General features: G+C 37.5%; 1 protein-coding gene across 1 annotated transcript; it reads left to right on the forward strand.

Moving 5' to 3' along the window:
- The first annotated feature begins 292 nt into the window (after positions 1-292).
- Positions 293-6731, forward strand: LOC136676627 (ADP-ribosylation factor-like protein 4C). The gene is made up of 2 exons (XM_066653739.1): positions 293-665; positions 2085-6731. Exon 2 carries the CDS (start codon positions 2171-2173, stop codon positions 2738-2740), a length of 570 nt encoding a protein of 189 aa, XP_066509836.1. The 5' UTR covers positions 293-665; positions 2085-2170; the 3' UTR covers positions 2741-6731.
- Positions 6732-17440: the final 10709 nt, after the last annotated feature.

Consider the following 17440-nt stretch of genomic DNA (forward strand, 5'->3'; position numbering starts at 1 on the left):
CTCTTAAGTGTCTATAAATATCTAGACACTGAGCATATTTTGTCAGTGATTTCTTTTAATGTGGAACTGGAACTCAATGTGCAGCAGTGCTTATCCAGGCAGAAAGCTGGGAAAAACAGAGCTGTAATGTGATTAAGGCAAGTGTGTGTGTGTGTGAGTGTGTATGTGTGTGTGTGTCTGTGTGTGTGTGTCTGTGGGAGGAGTGTGCATGCACACAAGCACACACACGCACGCACACAGGCTAGCATCTGTCTAGCGTAGTGTGTGTCTACGTAGCAGCAGAAGAGCAGCATGGACTGGAGAGAACAGATGCAGGAGATATGAATAGAAATGATCAAGGAACATAGGGTTTTTCCAAGTTGTTACAGGATTGCAAGGTCTTTCAAGGTTCTACAAGGTTTTCCTGGGTTCTCCCAGGTCCTGCAGACTTTAGTCTGCTGTACTTCATCCTGTAGTTCTACAGTTCTTTTTCTCTGGATTCTGCACCTGCCCCAAAATTATCTCTTTCCTCTCATTTCTTTGGTGAACGGTGGAAGGATAATGAGAGAGGAACCTGCACAGAGATAACAGAACGGACAAAAAGACAGTCTCCATCCTGACTGTGTTTTTCCTTCAGGTTCTCCAGAAACCATGGGTTCTGTCATTCTCCAGCTGCATTTCAGCCGGTATGTAGCACCTGCAGACTCTTATTGGAACAGATTTGCAGACAGGGCATATCTAAAAATGTGAGTTCTTGAAAGGTTTTAATATAAACATCTTAAAGATCCACGAGAATTCAAATAGCCATTTCAATTCTTTAATGCATGATCATTTATTTATGACATTTATGACATTTTTATGACGAAAAAGTGTAGAGGTACAGCACCTTTATGGAAGATTTGGTCATAATATTTAATGAGTCTCTAAGGTGCAATCACACATTAATAATACCTTCTACAATAATTTATATACCGTTGATTTATTTAGGTATAAAGGTGGATTACAGAAGTAGAGCTTATGTAAACGCACAAGTCTATCAACTTCAATTTTACTCATGCAATTACACAAATCTGTCTTTGCTACATACATTCATGAACATACATTAATTAACATATTATATTTAAGGAGAAGCCATTAGCACTGGGAGCAACTTTGATGACCCCGCTTAAAAAATGGTTCCTCAAGGGTTCTTCAGTAAGGGCTGCAATTCATATAAATACCTTTTAAAGGATTCAGTTTTTGTAAATTATATATGAGTGTGGAGAACACTTTAAAAGACTTAAAGAGTCTCCAAAGCATTTAAGTGTTTTAGAAAAAACCCTTGAGATACTTTAAGAACACTATAAAACACTATAAGAACCATTCAAATTCATAAAGCTTTCTTCTTTAAAATCATTATATTGCGAGGGGGTGTTTCTACATGACAATAGAATGGGTTTAAGTTAAAGAGCCTTATTTTTCGTACTATGTACCATTGTCGTAATATTACATATCATTGCTGTCCAATTAAATACGTGTTTCTGCATCTTTGTGGATATTTAGTTTACAACATAATGATGAATGGACCAATAGAAAGGCTCCAGATTACTTGGAATAAAATATTTTCTACACTGACTTCCACTGAAAGTTACACATTTTTTTCCAGTCTCCTGTAAAAGTACTATTTTGGGAAATACATATTTTCATTAGACAGCCACAATATCTTGTATGCTGTATTCCCTGTGTTGATTTACTGGAAGGAAACCACCCCTACAATTGCTATAATATGGGAGATTTAGTGTGCTGTCTGGAATCTGACTAATGATATACCAAGCAAGACTAACTAATGGGGCAACAGCTAGCAGATTCTAGCTGGCTTTTAGCTTGATTAACATCAGTTTGTTTCCTGTTTACTAATGAGACTCAGTGCATGGATGTGTGTATGACGCAATGATTTTGAACATGATAAGTCTTGTCTTGCACCAGTTAGCTCTAGTGATAGCTTATTCTGTTTAATATCAATTAATAATTTTATAATCAGCTAATGGTACTAATTTGTCTTTTTTGGGGGGAGCGGGGTTATTTTACCTGTTTATATAGTATAGTCTTCCGTTCTCCATTTTCAGAATCTGCTGACCAGCTGTGTTGGGCGGGACAACTATTGGCTGATCTGCCTCCCATGGGATTCCACACGACTTTTTGATTCTTGGAAATGGGCAGCAGTTTGTCTGCGATCACGACCTTCCAGCCACTGCACGTGGTGATCCTGGGCCTGGACTCGGCTGGCAAGACCACGGTTCTGTACCGGCTCAAATTCAATGAGTTTGTAAACACTGTTCCAACCATAGGTTTCAATGCAGAGCGAGTGCGGCTGTCAGGTCGCGGGGTCACCTGCCACCTTTGGGATGCTGGTGGCCATGAGAAGTTGCGAGCGCTCTGGAGGCCTTACAGTCGGCGAACGGATGGCATCGTGTACGTGGTGGACTCGGTGGATGTGGAGCGGCTGGACGAGGCTCGAGCAGAACTTCACAGGGTGGCCCGGTTCTCTGAGCACCAGGGGGCACCACTGCTCATCCTCGCCAACAAACAGGACTTGCCAGGATCCCTTACAGCTGCAGAGGTGGAGCGGAGGCTGGACCTTCAGGATATTGGACCTGGAGCTGCGTACCATGTCCAGCCGGCCTGCGCGATCATTGGGGATGGACTCCATGAGGGAATGGACAAACTCTGTGAAATGATTGTTAAGAGGAGGAAAAGTCTGAAGCAGAAGAAAAGGCGGTGATGAGGGTGGAACTTGAATCTGGAGAAGAGGTAGTGAAGAGAGAACTTTCTGAGGACTCAGTGTGAAGCCCCCAGGTTACTTTCACTATCTCCAGGATGTGTTGGAATGGTTTCAGTGATCCAGAAATAATCACCCACCTAATCTAACTCAAAGTGCATTTACATATACTTAATAATTCTTAATCGGATATTTGTAGTTATCCGATTATTCAAGTGGTGATGCATTTCTCAGTGCATGTATACGGATACCCTGATTTCTTTTGGATTTCTCAATCTGCGCATGTGCTGAAATATACCTAGGAAGAGGGCAGGGCCCTCTTTGACACATATTCTAAAGTTCTCTCACTGTTTTGTATCTGAATGGTTATAAGAACCAATTCTAGTTTTAAAAAGCTTGTTTCTGTCTCATCGGCAGTGTAGAGAAAGTTGTGATGAGGGCAGCACTGAATAATATTAAAAATCATAACAAAATATGATCAATATTTGCAGGTAAAGTGGGTCCATGTTTACAAAAAGCAGCAGCATGAAGTTATTGTCATGTCTTTCCGTGATATTATTGGCTGTTGTAAAACAGAAATCAGATTATTGCCAGACTCATGATTTCCCAAGTGATTATGCAAGTGCAAATGTGTTGATCTGATTACTCACAAAATGTGATTCTGTGCAGTTATTGGATTATTAAGTGCATGTAAATGCTCTCATTGATGCTCTCAATGTTGCCGTCGAATTATCACAGCCTTCTCACAAGACAGAGAATGTCTGAAGCACAAGAAGAGGCAGTTATTAGAGACAGCTTGAGGACAATGGTCACACTGCCCATTAAAGGATCTTGACTTTGAAATGTTCTAAATTTTGGAAAACCACAGCACCGTTGCAACAGCAGCTACCTTCCAGAAACCTCCTGAATTTTATCCATACTTCTGTCCTTGTCAAAATCCATGTTCCAAGTTCTATCATACCCTCTGTTGCTATAGCAACAGTAGCCTGATATGACCAAATTGTACCTTCAAGTGTACATCTTTAGTATGATACTATGTTTGTCAATTTAAAGGCTGAGAATTTTTATATTATGCCGAGGTTCTTGGTAAATGTATTCACTCCCAAATCGAAAAAAAACTATTCCTCTGTCGTATCCCTCATTCATTTAAGGAGTAACTTTTCCACTGCATGGTACCTACTCTACTCAACATTGATTTTTTTATATTCCTTTAGGAATTTTTTTACCTGGTACATGGAGCCAAGAAATTTTTTAGTATCTGCTCACTCATGGTTTCAAGCCATCAAAGTAGGGTGAAACAACTTTCTGGTTCACAATCGCTATGGTTTTTCCACAGCAAGTTACTTAAATGCAAGCAGAACCATGTAGAGTCAAGTAATGTAGGTGCCATTCTGTGAAAATCACCACTTGATAAACTTCAGCTATGCTTGCTCTCAGTGTAGACTACAGTGTTAAATAGCTAGCTAATAATGCTGAAACACCTAAAGCTTAGCCTACACATCAAACTTTATTTTTAAAAAAAATTGATCCTATCAAAATGACCTTTCACAAAATACAAAATAAAAGTCATTTTAACTTTCTATTAATAACGCTTTACATGGCGGAAAAAGTAGGTATGAAAAAATGCAGTTGTGTGGATATGTTGATTTGACTTGTTAGCTGTCTTAGATACAATCAACCTTGTACCTCTAGAGCTAAAACTAATTACACTGGGTACATTTTGCAACACTGGTTAAAGTGTCTTCCTTGGTGTGATAATCAGTCTTCACTCAAAATAATGATTAGACAGTTTCAAGATGAGTCAGCTGTTTAAGTGCTTGCGCTAACCTGGGGAGATTGAGGGAGCAAACCCTAACCTGCATTTCAGTTCTGGTTTTAACTTGCTGTTGTCCATTTTACCTCAGTATTTCCCCTCTGGGGATCCCCTGACGCCTTTGTAAAGGCTTTTCTATTCCTGTTTGAGCTAAAGTGTTAAAAAAAAGCCCTCAGAGGTGAAGGAATGGGTTAACATAGATGTCCATTTTAGAAGCAGAATGCACTGAGATGTGACATAATTTCCATAGCAGTGGTGAAACCAATGGCAGACAAAGCAGATTAAATATGTAGGCCAAAAACAAAAAGATTCTCACAATTCTCAACATGTCAAAAACATGTAACATAAAATACAGAGTGAAATACAGAGTTTACACTGGAGTGTGGTTGGTAATAATAATTAATACTTAATAATTAATTATTATAATAATAATAATATGTTGGTAAAAAAAAATACTAACTCAGTTTTCATCTCTGGTGATTACTCATTGATATCTTCACGTTTTTTGCCAATTTGTCAGTGTAGACAGTCCATTCAAATCACAAAAGAAATTAGTTAATTGGGATTTATGTTTGTGTTTGTTGCCAAAGGCAAGTGATAGGAAAACCCTCTTCTTCTTGCCCCCTTCCCTATCCCTTTGTACTGTAAATGGCCACAAGTGGTTAGTGGAAGTAGGCAAGGACAAGTTAAATTGGAATTCAAACGCAGCTCGTGAGAGCAGAACTGGCTTCGAAGTAGGGGTTTGTAGGATGAGCCCATTTCTCCCCCATCACAGAGCATGGCCAGCTCAGGCGTCTGTCAGCTGATTTGAAAGATCTAGGCAGTTCGTCTCTGGTGATTTGTACTGTCCAGTGGTTTTACTTGCTCAGGTCTTAAAAACTATGGGTGAAATTGGCAACAAGACAATATATGGGTATATATAAAAAAGTATATATTGGAAATCCTAAGGCCCAACATATGCAAAAGCACAGAAAAAAATAATACATTCAATACATAAATAGAGATTAATATTTTATGTTTTCTAAATGTCATATTCAAGCTTGATTTCTGAATTGATAGCAATGATGGAAATAGTAATAAAAAATGTATACAGTTTCATCCAAAGCAAATAAACTGGAAACCTGTTTTATATTTGTATCTGAAGCTTATTTCCAGTGGTTCCCATGCAGGGGCTCTGAGATACCAGATCCCCATTGGAAATCCTCATGCAGCATGTATGAGACAAATGTGTAGCAAACTGATTTGCAAGTCAATGTCCTTCTCAGGTGGTCTGCATTACCAGTACAATCAGTCCTAGTTTAGGTGACTTAAATTTTTTAGAACTACAGAGTATTGTTGTTATCATTATTTATTGCTCGGTGCCAATCATTATTCAACCTCTGTGCAGCTGTCATTGTGTTGCATTTTGCCTTTAGTATCTAGCCAAGCCCTGGGCCTGAGCTGTTTATTTCTATGAGAAAAATCACATGTACTTTCTGGTATTTTACTCTGATAAACATTTAAAGCCTGTTATTTGTCTATTCATCCATCCATCCATCCATTATCCACAGCTTATCTGAGTCTGGGTCATGGGGGAAGCAGTCAGAGTAAAGAAACATAGACCTCCCTCTCCCCAGCCACTGCTTCCAGCTCCTCCGGGGGTATACCAAGTTGGTGGAATATTTGTCTATTCCACCAACCAAAACAAATGACATCACAGTTTGGCCCGTGTTTGGTCAGTTTTGATGTCTTTGGCAAGATTTGCACACCTTAACCCCTTTCAACACTTGGTATACTTTAGGTTTATTCTCCAAAACTGAATGCTTTTACTGTCTCCAAAAACTGCGTTAAGAAATACACCCCAACAAACCTAATAAGAATATATACTTCAACAAAACAGATTATGACCAGAAGGGTGTGTGTTGTAGCTGTCTAATGACTGTTCATAAAACTCATATTAAGTCATGGGTGGCAAACCACTGTAATAAAGTTGTCTGGATTTCACTGATACTGCTTGCACATCACACACCAGAGTCTAGTCTAGAGTCTGTATGTTAAATGTGTTTTTATCTATATATGCGCCTCTTTCAGAACTAGGGGATATGCATTATGTAAAATTATAGCAGAATGAGACTGTTTATACAAACTTTAAACCAAATAAAGTGAACTATATCAAATCAAATCAAATCAAATTTATTTGTATAGTGCTTTTTACAACTGATGTTGTCACAAAGCAGCTTCACAGAATTCCAGTAAGACAAAGATTTGACATGAAATGTAAAAAAATGTAAAAAAAAAAAAATAATAATAATAATAATAATAATTTATACCGCTTGGAGTGTTACACTGCCTTGTTTTATCCACTAATATCACTAACACAATAAAGTATATTAAGACACCAATCAGCTAAAACATCAAAATGCTCTTCTTTTTTCTACACCACTGTCCTTTTTACCTGCTCCACTGACCATAGGTGCACTTCTGAAATTTTACAGTTTTCAAGACCATGGGTGCATTTAGGTGACATTTTACAGTTACAGACTGTAGTTGATCTGCATAGTTTCTTTATCCAGTTTCACCCTGTTTTCACTGCAGGACTTAGAATAGTCCACCTACCAAAAGAAACAGCGTGGGTAGCGTGATGTTACCACTAATGAAGGACTAGGGGATGACTAACTCAAACTGTGCAGCAACAAATGAGCTACTGTCTCTGAGTTTACATCTACAGAGAGGAGAAGCAAAGTAGATGTGTCTAACACAATGGACAGTGAATGAACAGTGTTTAAAAACTCAAGCAGCACTGCTGTGGCCGATCTACTTGTACCAGCATAACACACACTAACACATCACCACCACATCAGTGTCACTACAGCGCTGAGAATGATCCACTACCCAAATATACATGCCCTGTGGTGGTCCTAATCATTGAAGAACATAGTGAAACAAAACTGATGGTCCTTTATTCTCTTCCTTGGCCATGTCCTTTTTTTTCCAGAAATAATTTGAAAGTTTGATGTGCAGCCTGTTTCAGGTAAAATTCAAAACAAAACATTGTTCCTAAACTGGTGAATTATTTGCTAATTTATTTTTAACAAAGTATTAAGTCTCAACCCATTTTTCCTCAAAAAAGTGATTGCAAACTTGCTTCTTTTTTTATAGAATTTGCTGACAACATAGAATTTTATACTTATATATTTAAAAGAAGCAAAATAAATGAAGTTGTGAAACTCTACATTTCATATATTTGCACTGATCTAATTTAGATTATTAAGCTTTAAGTAGATTTACATATAAATTATTTGTGATTTAACAGCATTTCAGATAGTGTCTCAACTTGCTTGGAACTGCGGTTTATTGTTTAATTTTCTAAATGTGGGTGCTGTCTGCCTGTGGGCACTATTACCTTTAAACATCATGTAATTGCGTCTGGAAAGGCCTGAAATTTAGCAATATGAGAAAAAGCTGGTGTAATTGCATTGAGTGTTGGTTTTGCAAGATTTCACTCCTGGTTCATTTGTAGCTGGGTGTGTGTGTGTGTGTGTGTGTGTGTGTGTGTGTGTGTGTGTGTGTGTGTTTGAGAGTGTGTGGGTGTGTATGTTCTGTACCTGAGGGAGTCTGTATAATTGGCTCCTAGCGTTCTGCTAGATTGAAAAATGGATATTAATAGCCTCTCTCAACCATTGTGTAATTAGGAGAGCCACCTTGAGCTGGAGGAACCCCTTGAAGAATCCGGAGCAGGACACGGTATGACACAGTTCTTTCTTTTTCTTTTTTCTTCACTGGGGCTATTAGGCTTAAACGGGCTTCAAATTAAAGCTATAAAATGTTTTATATGCAAGCTCTGCTTCCAAGTCTAACATTAAAGTAATTGCTTAAGTCATAAAGCATAAGCACATAGTTTGCCTCTGCCCCAGAAAATGGATGGAATTTACCCTGCAGTCGGTGCTGAAATAATGGCTAAAACAACACTGATATTTTTAATGAAAAAAATCAAATAATCTCCTTTTCTGTTATTACATTTGCTTGAATATTGTAAAAAAAAAATTCTTTATGGATCCAAAAATGTTTTTTCTACAGTATCAGTCAAATGTTTGGACACACCCACACAGGGAGGGTTTCCTTTGTTTTGGGCCATTTTCCACATAATGTGAATGTACAGCACTAGTCAAAACTTTTGAATCTTTTGAATCTTCGAATCTTTGATTTTTCTTGTTTTTTTTTTTATAATTTTTTACATTATACTGTAAATGAATATAGAAGACATTAAAACTATGAAGGAACACATGGAATTATGTAGTAAACAAAAAAGTGTTAAAAAAACAGAACATTGTTTATACTTCAGATTCTTCAAACCACCTTTTGCTTTGATGACATCTTTGCACACTCTTGGCCTTCTCTCAGTCAGATTCATGAGGTCGTCACCTGGAATGGTTTTCAGTAAACGGCTGTGGCCTCATCAAGAGTTCAGTTTTAGCTTGAGACCATAACTTGGGTTGTACAGAGGTAGAGCTGGTACACAGTTCTATACAGTAAATAGCCCTATTCCACCAATGACTAATGAGATGATGTGTCCAAACTGGAACTGTATATTGCTCAAAGAAACCATTGTACCACTTTTATTTATCCAAATATTTATTCTCACAACAATGTTACACTATCTAGTATAATGTCATCCCAGAAAAATTATAAAATTTGTTACTGCAACCAAGAGAAAAATTCCTGATAAATATACTTTAAAAAAAGTGTGTGACAGGTCTGATATACTGGGATTTTTTGCTTTAATGTCATGAATGACCTTCTTTCTGGTACTCTCTTATACTTCCTTTAGGCTATTTTTAGCAATGCAGGTAATGAGAAATCCATATATAGATTTCAATAATTAATATCACACCCATTCTGAATTCCTGAGAGAAGAGGGGATAAAAATGGGCTCTCTCTCAAAGCAGATGGATTGAAAGATTAATTTATTTTTAATTGTTAACCAGCTTGTCATGAGCAGGAGATGAGATGTTTTTATGGCTCAGGAATATGACCATAAAGTACAAACCCTATTTCCAGAAATGTTAAGTTTACAGAACTATAAAATCAAAATGTGTGATTCATCTACACATTTTGACACATTCCATTATAAGTGGGTGAATACAAATGTGTAAAATGAACATCCACATAAAGCGGAATCTTTATAAGCAATTATGAATTTTGGCTCCCCACATAGTGCCAAACATGATAAAAAAAAGAACAATTTTCAATGTTCAGCATCTACATTGAAATATTGTGAAAAGATTCAAGAAACCCAGAGGCAAGTCAGCCCATGTGAGTGACATTCAAGCCCTCAAACAGCACCACATGAAACTGTGTAATGCGACGTTGATTACATAAAGCTACATGGGCTTAAGTGTACTTTAGGATACCACTGGCACTTAAATCGATCTGCTGCTGCATCAAGAAATGCAACCTGATATTCTGTTATGCAATGACAAAGCAATACATCAATTTTATGCAGTTCTCTGGGCCCATGCTCATCCCAGATGGTCAAAAAAAACAGTGAAAACATGTTCTATGATCAGATGAGTCCACTTTTCATTTTGTTTTGGAGTACAATGGCTCTGTCTTATTTATCAAGAATTTTAATGCAGAATGTTTCTTAATAATAATAATAATAATAATAATAATAATAATAATAATCTTAGTATGGAAAATTGTTAATGTTTACACAAAAAAAGCTGATTTAGGCACCTACAGAGAGAGAGAGAGAGAGAGAGAGAGAGAGAGATAACCCAGATATTTGCAAAAACAAGAGTATGTCAGTATCTTGTAGTTGCCAAGGAAACAGTGTTACTTTATCTGTCAACATCAGACCTCTATTTTGAGAATTGCATGCAACAGCAAAAAAGAGCAGGTATTAAAAATAATAACTTTACTGCAGGGCAGTGCCCATAACACTATATGGCCAAACATTTTGGGACATTTGTTCAACCAGAATTTTCTTCCTAAGTGGCAGGTGTCAATCAGGAATTTGCTCCTCTTCACTGTAGAAGTCTCTTTTTTTAGATTGGATGGCAGCCATAAATTCATTGTGATGATGTACAGTATATTTACACATCACCAATAGAGATCATTTTATATACTTACTGGTAATCATTAATATTCACCTTCAGATTCATGTGAGAGGGAAAAGAGTATTAGCACCAAACATGGAGTTTTACTTACCTGGTTGAATCCATCCTCCAAAAGAAGGAAGGGGGAATCAGAACCTGGTTGGAGGGGGAAATGCATTAGCTAATAAATATTGAAGTTGTGGAACAATGTTAATAGTGACACCGTTACAACTGTATATTGTGAATATTGATTATTCATTCTTAATTACTGATTATAAAGCCTAGGTGTTTAGATGTTATTGCTTTTACCGGTGTTAGAAATGGTATATTCCAGGGGGAGTGGCTACCTATATATATACCAGAAGGGGTAAAAGAAGTAAAGGGGTCACTCTGCTAGAAGGTGGTATGAGACCTTTCAAAGTGAACCAGCCATTCAGAGTGTTAAACAATGTGACTCATATGACTTTGCCATCATTAGTCTTTTCTTTTCTCTTTTTTTATTTTCTCTGCTCATAGAGATTTTTGTTTGTTAATTTCATATTTTTTATTGTGCTCATGTATATTTTGCTGTAAAGTCTGGTGTGTAAATAATGGTGAAAAAGATTCAAAACCAACATCTTGTACTCCATTCAGTCGTTCTTACCGTGCTACAGACCCCTCGCTCAAATCTACCCATAAAGAACATCTCTCTCCATCACACTTTGTGGTGGATGAGGGGTGCACTTTATCACAATCATTAATCTAGTCAGATACTGACTCCAGATCATTCCGAATATAATGAATGGAGCTCTATCACACCAGAGAAAATAGTGCCACTGCTTCACAGCACAGTAATATTAGGCTCATGTACATCTGCTCCACACTTATTTTTTAATTTTTTTAATTTTTTAATTTTTTTTAGAAATTGTTATCAGAATGATTGTTGTTATTTTTATTATTATTATAAAATGTAAGCACATCAGTTAAGTGTTTGTATATTCAGTTAAGTTCAGTTTCACTAATGATAACCCAGTGACCCCGTGTTGCCAAATCCTCAGTGGAAATCCCCCTCCTGTGCTTATGAGGCGGATGTGTGGTGTTTTTTAAAAGGCTTCCTTAGAGCATTTCTTGTCTGTAATTATCGCCTAGTCTGTTGAGGATTACAGCCATTGTTGTTTTATCTCTCCATAAGAACACATTATTACATAAACATAAACACATTATTAAATCTGAAGTTATTACGTCTGAAACACTAACATAGCCGTGGTCTGAGGCCTTAATAATGTGTTAGCTTCTGGAGATGTGTAATTATATGAAAAAAGCATGTCTTCAGTGGGAAGATTGTCTGAGACCACAGTTGTAAACACAGCAAATAAACAAACATTAATCAGTGGTCTTTCTCTTTGCTGCAGTAATAGAATCTACTCTTTTTAAGATTTACATTACATGTTAGACCATTGCTGTGAGGATCTGATGCAAGTCACAGCAACATTAGTGAGGTCAACTATAGATGATTAGTTCTGGATCACAACTTATCCCAAAGGCATTAGATACAGCTCTTTAACTCCAGAGAAGTGTTTGACTGTCCCTGAGCCCAGGGCTCAGCGGCTTTACGCTCCCCACTCAGACTGATAACACTGGGCATGGAGACTAAATTTGTGTTGTTTTATTGGTCAATGATTATCTATGGAGACTATACACAGGGAACATGAAGCCCTGTCCTGGGCGTGTTCCTTATTTGTGCCCAATGATTCTGGGTAGGCTTGATTCTCACCACAATCCTAGTCAGGATCAGAAAATACTTTTAACGGAGTAGCTCACGGACCACCTGTGATGTGTTTAAACATTAAATCTTTGAAAGTTGTGACAGTCCTAATGCCCTTAACGTAAGGTTGGGGAAGCAATGTAAAGTAAATTAAAGGGAAAATATATTGGTAGTCTGATTTAATGTATTTTCCACATTTTTACATCAAATTTATCATCTGGATATTAAATGTTACACTAGCTTTATAAACAGCAATATGTTTCACAGCTCCACACTACTACTGCACAAGACATGTTCTTTTGTGCCCTTTTTATTGTGTGTACCAATAGTGATAATACACTTCTTAAAATAGTATGATCAGTGAAACATGTTTTAAGGAATTAAATGTAATAATATTTAGATGTCTGGAAACTGACTGTACAGATAATACAGATGTCTCATTGGGAGTTGATGTTTAGAATATCACAATCTAATGTATGATATAATGGAATCATACATTTAAAATGATTCTTCACACTGAGCAGCTTGAATTGATATAAAACATTTTGCATTGAACTTTTCTGTGGCATTTTTTTCAGATGATACATTTGTTGTGTGATAAATCATTTTAATAAACCTAAGCTTGTCTAGTTCCTTTATGACAAAATGTATACTTTTTTTAATAATAATTATCATCATCATAATACATTTTCTTTATAAATTGCTTTTCGAGAATCCAGAGCAATGATAAAGTTAGGACATAGAACAAAGAACATCAAAGTATAAACAGAGTCACAGTATTCGCAATGAGTGAAAATTTGTACCAAAAAAAAAAAAAATATATATATATATAGGCTCTGGACCCATCGCGACCCTGAACTGGATAAGCGGTTACAGATAATGAGATGAGATGAGATATATATAAAAAAACAGAAACCCTGGGTTAAAATGGGTCCCACGATTGACAGTCATTGTAAACAGTAACAGTTTTAGCCTGCCAGTAGCTGGAAATTGGCCAAAATTGGCCAACAGGTCAACACATCAGCAGAGTTTGCAGGTTACCCATCACAGTCAGCAGATATTGAGGTCATGTCCCCCAGTCTGCCCCAGTACGGGAAAACTCTCCCAACGTGGAACACCAGCACGAGGATGCGCCACAAAGCAGCGGCAATTAGGACACACTCCATTGGTCAACATCACCCAACAACAGTGACAGCAGGACACCAACCATGGGGAACAGTAGCAGGATTCCCAATGGACACAGCCTCTCCTTGTCAGCAGACCCAGACGTTAGCATCGGAAATGGCAAACTGTAAAACAGTCCCCCTTTTCAGGTCAGATTTCACAGCACACAGCAGCAGAGGAGGAAAAAACCCACTCCATTCAGATACCCTCACAGATAGGCATAAGTGAAGCAGCAGTCACCAGACGAATGCCAGTGTTCTCTGGCCTGACACTGACTTCTGACAGACAAAGACCTTAGTTTTGTAAATATGTAGTTTCTAATAAATGACTAATGACTGTAGGAGCTGCAGCTCCCTCTCTTTCTTTCATTCTCAATCTTTCTCTCTCACACACACACACACACACACACACAAGCAGAAATGGAAACTCATCAATTCATCCACTCTCTTCTTTCTTCTTTGCCCTACTTTTCTACACTTATTTCACTCCCAGATTAGCTGAGCATCTTTTTTTTGTACTTCACACTATTTCCATTCAGTTGATCCCTCATCCTTCAGCTGATGTTTTTCCATCATTCTTCTGCTTTTCCCTCCATCCTGACGTGGGTGTTCTTCATCTTTCTGATGAAATAATCCCCTCTTTCTCTTTGGATTAAACCCTAGTGTGTAGACAGACACATGATTCGAGAAGGGAACTGGCTAGTGATTGTTTATTTATGTGCTCTGAGCTCGCAGGGGATTTAGTCTTTTGTTTATGAAGCTCATTTCTGCACTAGGATCAGAAGTCTATCCATTCCCTGCTATAGGAGTTTGGGGAAGCTATGGAATTAATCCAGGCAAATACATAGTAAAAGTTTTCAGGATTCAAATTCAGTTTTGCTCTCAATAAAATCAACTTTACAATTTTCCTTTTCTCAGATGTAATCTATCAATCAAGGCATACAGTACTGTGTGGGATTTAATGAACGCCCCCTTTTCTCAAGTTAAGGAGAGTTTGTGTATCATCAGAATGTGAAGTGAAACTATAAAAAACTCCACAAGTCTGAGCTGTGAGAACAGCAGCGAGGTCGACCTTTTTTTTTCTTGAGGTTGGATTGTTAATAAATAATAGTCTACAAACATAGCCATGGGAATATATTTAGAGGTGGCTTTCACTGTGCAGCTGCTCTCCACAACTCTAAAATCCTTGAGATGCCACAGTATCATGAACCAAACTTTGAAGCTGAACATATATGAACATATGTGATGATTTTTTCTGCTTAATACTCGTTTAAACATCCCCAAACACACAAGTAATCTCTAAAAGTTCCTTACTATTCCATTCCACCTTAAAAAAGACATAGTTACTTCCAAGTGCTAAGTTGAGTTCTTTCGAAGTTTCAGTTCCACCTTAAATGCTGCTGCAATATTCATAATCACACTAATAACACCACCATATTTGACATTTTAGTTACACTTTAAACAGTGAAGCAGATACAGCACCTGAACAAAACCACTGCATCATTTAAGGTGACATATATTTGCTTGTTTTTCTTCTATTCAAGAATGCCCACGACCCTTAACAGGTTAAGCGGTTACAGAATGAATGAATGAATGTATTTTTATTTTCACATTTATTGTAATTATATATAATTTAAACACCACATTTATTTAGAATATAGATTATTTTAGATTATAATAATGAGAAGACTTTTGAACAGTGCTGTATGTTTGTGTCTGAAAATGTGAGACAAATGTAGCTACCAAGAAACGTTCTTGTCAAACATTTCTTCTGACGTAAAGAGTATCAGTAAGCAGTTTGTTCTTCTTGTACTGTAGTGTCTGTCTATACTGGAACATAGCTGAGAGGATTTGATAGCATTCAGCTGCATTAGAGTGTGAGGTACTGGATTCATACCAAATGCATTGGATGGAGTTCAGTCATTCCAGAAAACACAGCTGCACTGCTCCACAGCTCAGTACTTTGGGGATTTACACTCCACTGGTGGACTCTTGGCATTGGGCATGGTGACACTCATGTGTAGCTGAAAGACAACAATGTTCTTGTTTACTTTGACTAACGTGTAATGAAATTCAGATGAATATTAATCCCCTCCTTTTTATTGCTGTGGGAGAATATATGAAACATAAACACATAAACACACACACACACACTCCTCTGAGGGGGGACTAACCTGTCTCTGAACTCTCACTGCTGTTGGAAAAAAATAACCCTCAGAGTTCACTCACGTTACGTATTTCACTTTTTCATTTTTAAAGGGCTCGTATTCTATATTTTTAATCATTACAGATGTCCAAAAATGTGTAGACATTTGTTGCTGGATGTCTTCTGAAATGAAGGGTATTAATAAGGAAAATTGACCTGGAGAATATATAAAAAAAAAAAACAGAACATCAACAAGGAAATAAAATCCCTCACAGACAATTAAGTGCCTTTGAAGGCTAAAGATTAATAGTAGGTTTTAAGTAGGTATTTAAAAGCGGATATGGTACAGACCTAATGTGGAAGAGAAGGTTGTTCCACAGTCTTGGGGCAGCAAATGCGAAAGCACGATCACCCTTGAGGTTTAGCCAGGACCGTGGAACATCCAAGACCATTTGATCTGTAGATCTCAGTGATCTTTTGTTGGAATGGAGGGAAAGTACATCAGTGATATAAGAGGGGGACAGACCATTTAAAGCCATAAAAACAAATAGGAAGCCAATGGAGGCTAGGACCGTGGGGTGATAGGATCTCTCTTTTTGATGCCCATCAAGAGCCTAACAGCAGCTTTCTGAAAATCTGTACACTTCTCAGAGAGGACTGTTTTAATCCAAGAAGGAGTACGTTATAATAGTCTAACCGGGAAGTCATGAAATTGTATTTTTGACCCTCAGAGTTCAGTGATGGGTCTTGAACTGTAAATATGCTCCAGGAAAGCTGGAAAGCTGGTATATTTATTGTAATGTTGCTGGGAGCTTCTTCCTCTCTTGTTTTCTGAGCACTGTTTATATTTGGTGTGTGATTGTGCTCAGTCGCTGAAACTGTTTTTTCTCAGCATTTACATTTGACTTCTTTTTGTTCAGTGTCGTCTTAATTATAGTCAAAACACAGCACGTCCAAACCACAGACTCTGTGTTTTTCCTTGGTACGAGCTGCTCGAGTTGCTTGGTCAGCCTCTGCGTTTTGGTTGCTTCCATGTGGCAGATAGAGGCAGAGTCACGTGACTACAGCTTGGTAGCATGGTATTAAAGGGACAGTACAAGAACACACAGTGGGGACATAACAGAATAAAAATAATCAATATTGACAAGATTGTCGATTAGAAGTCCTGAATGTTGATTCGATTAATTCACCTTCTTATCGAAACTGAGGTCAAGGATTACACCCAAGTTTTTTTACCTGGGGATTTACAAGCAATGATAAATTACCTAAATTATTGGAGAGGTGGTCAGTGGATTTTAAAGGCCCAAATAAAATCACCTCAGATTTGTTTTTATATTATATGTCATATAATCTAACCTAATGACTAAACATTAGCCTCCTGTGCAGCTGCTTCAGAGCGTCTCATTTTGTTTCATGCTTACTCACTCATTCCACAGTGGGTGAAAATTATAGTAAAAAGGAAAGTGCTGAATCACAGTTAAACTTAACAGTGAGTCATTAGCTGAATCAACTGAGGAGGGAAGTCGTAAAATCACAGCTTGAGGAATGTACCACATTGTTCAGTAAAACGAGAGTCAGGAAATTAGGTGTCAGACCTTACATTAAAAAATCCTGTAAATCAAAAAAAAAAAAAAACCTGGAATGTGAAGGTGTGAAAGTGCTTGGACAAGGCCAGGTGAATCACACGTTTTCAGGGGTAAGATAAGATAAAACGGAACAGTCTTCACATTGTGTGGAGTGTGTATGCATATGCTGATTGC

Source organism: Hoplias malabaricus, chromosome X2 (genome assembly GCF_029633855.1).
Source record: "Hoplias malabaricus isolate fHopMal1 chromosome X2, fHopMal1.hap1, whole genome shotgun sequence".
NCBI lineage: Eukaryota > Metazoa > Chordata > Actinopteri > Characiformes > Erythrinidae > Hoplias > Hoplias malabaricus.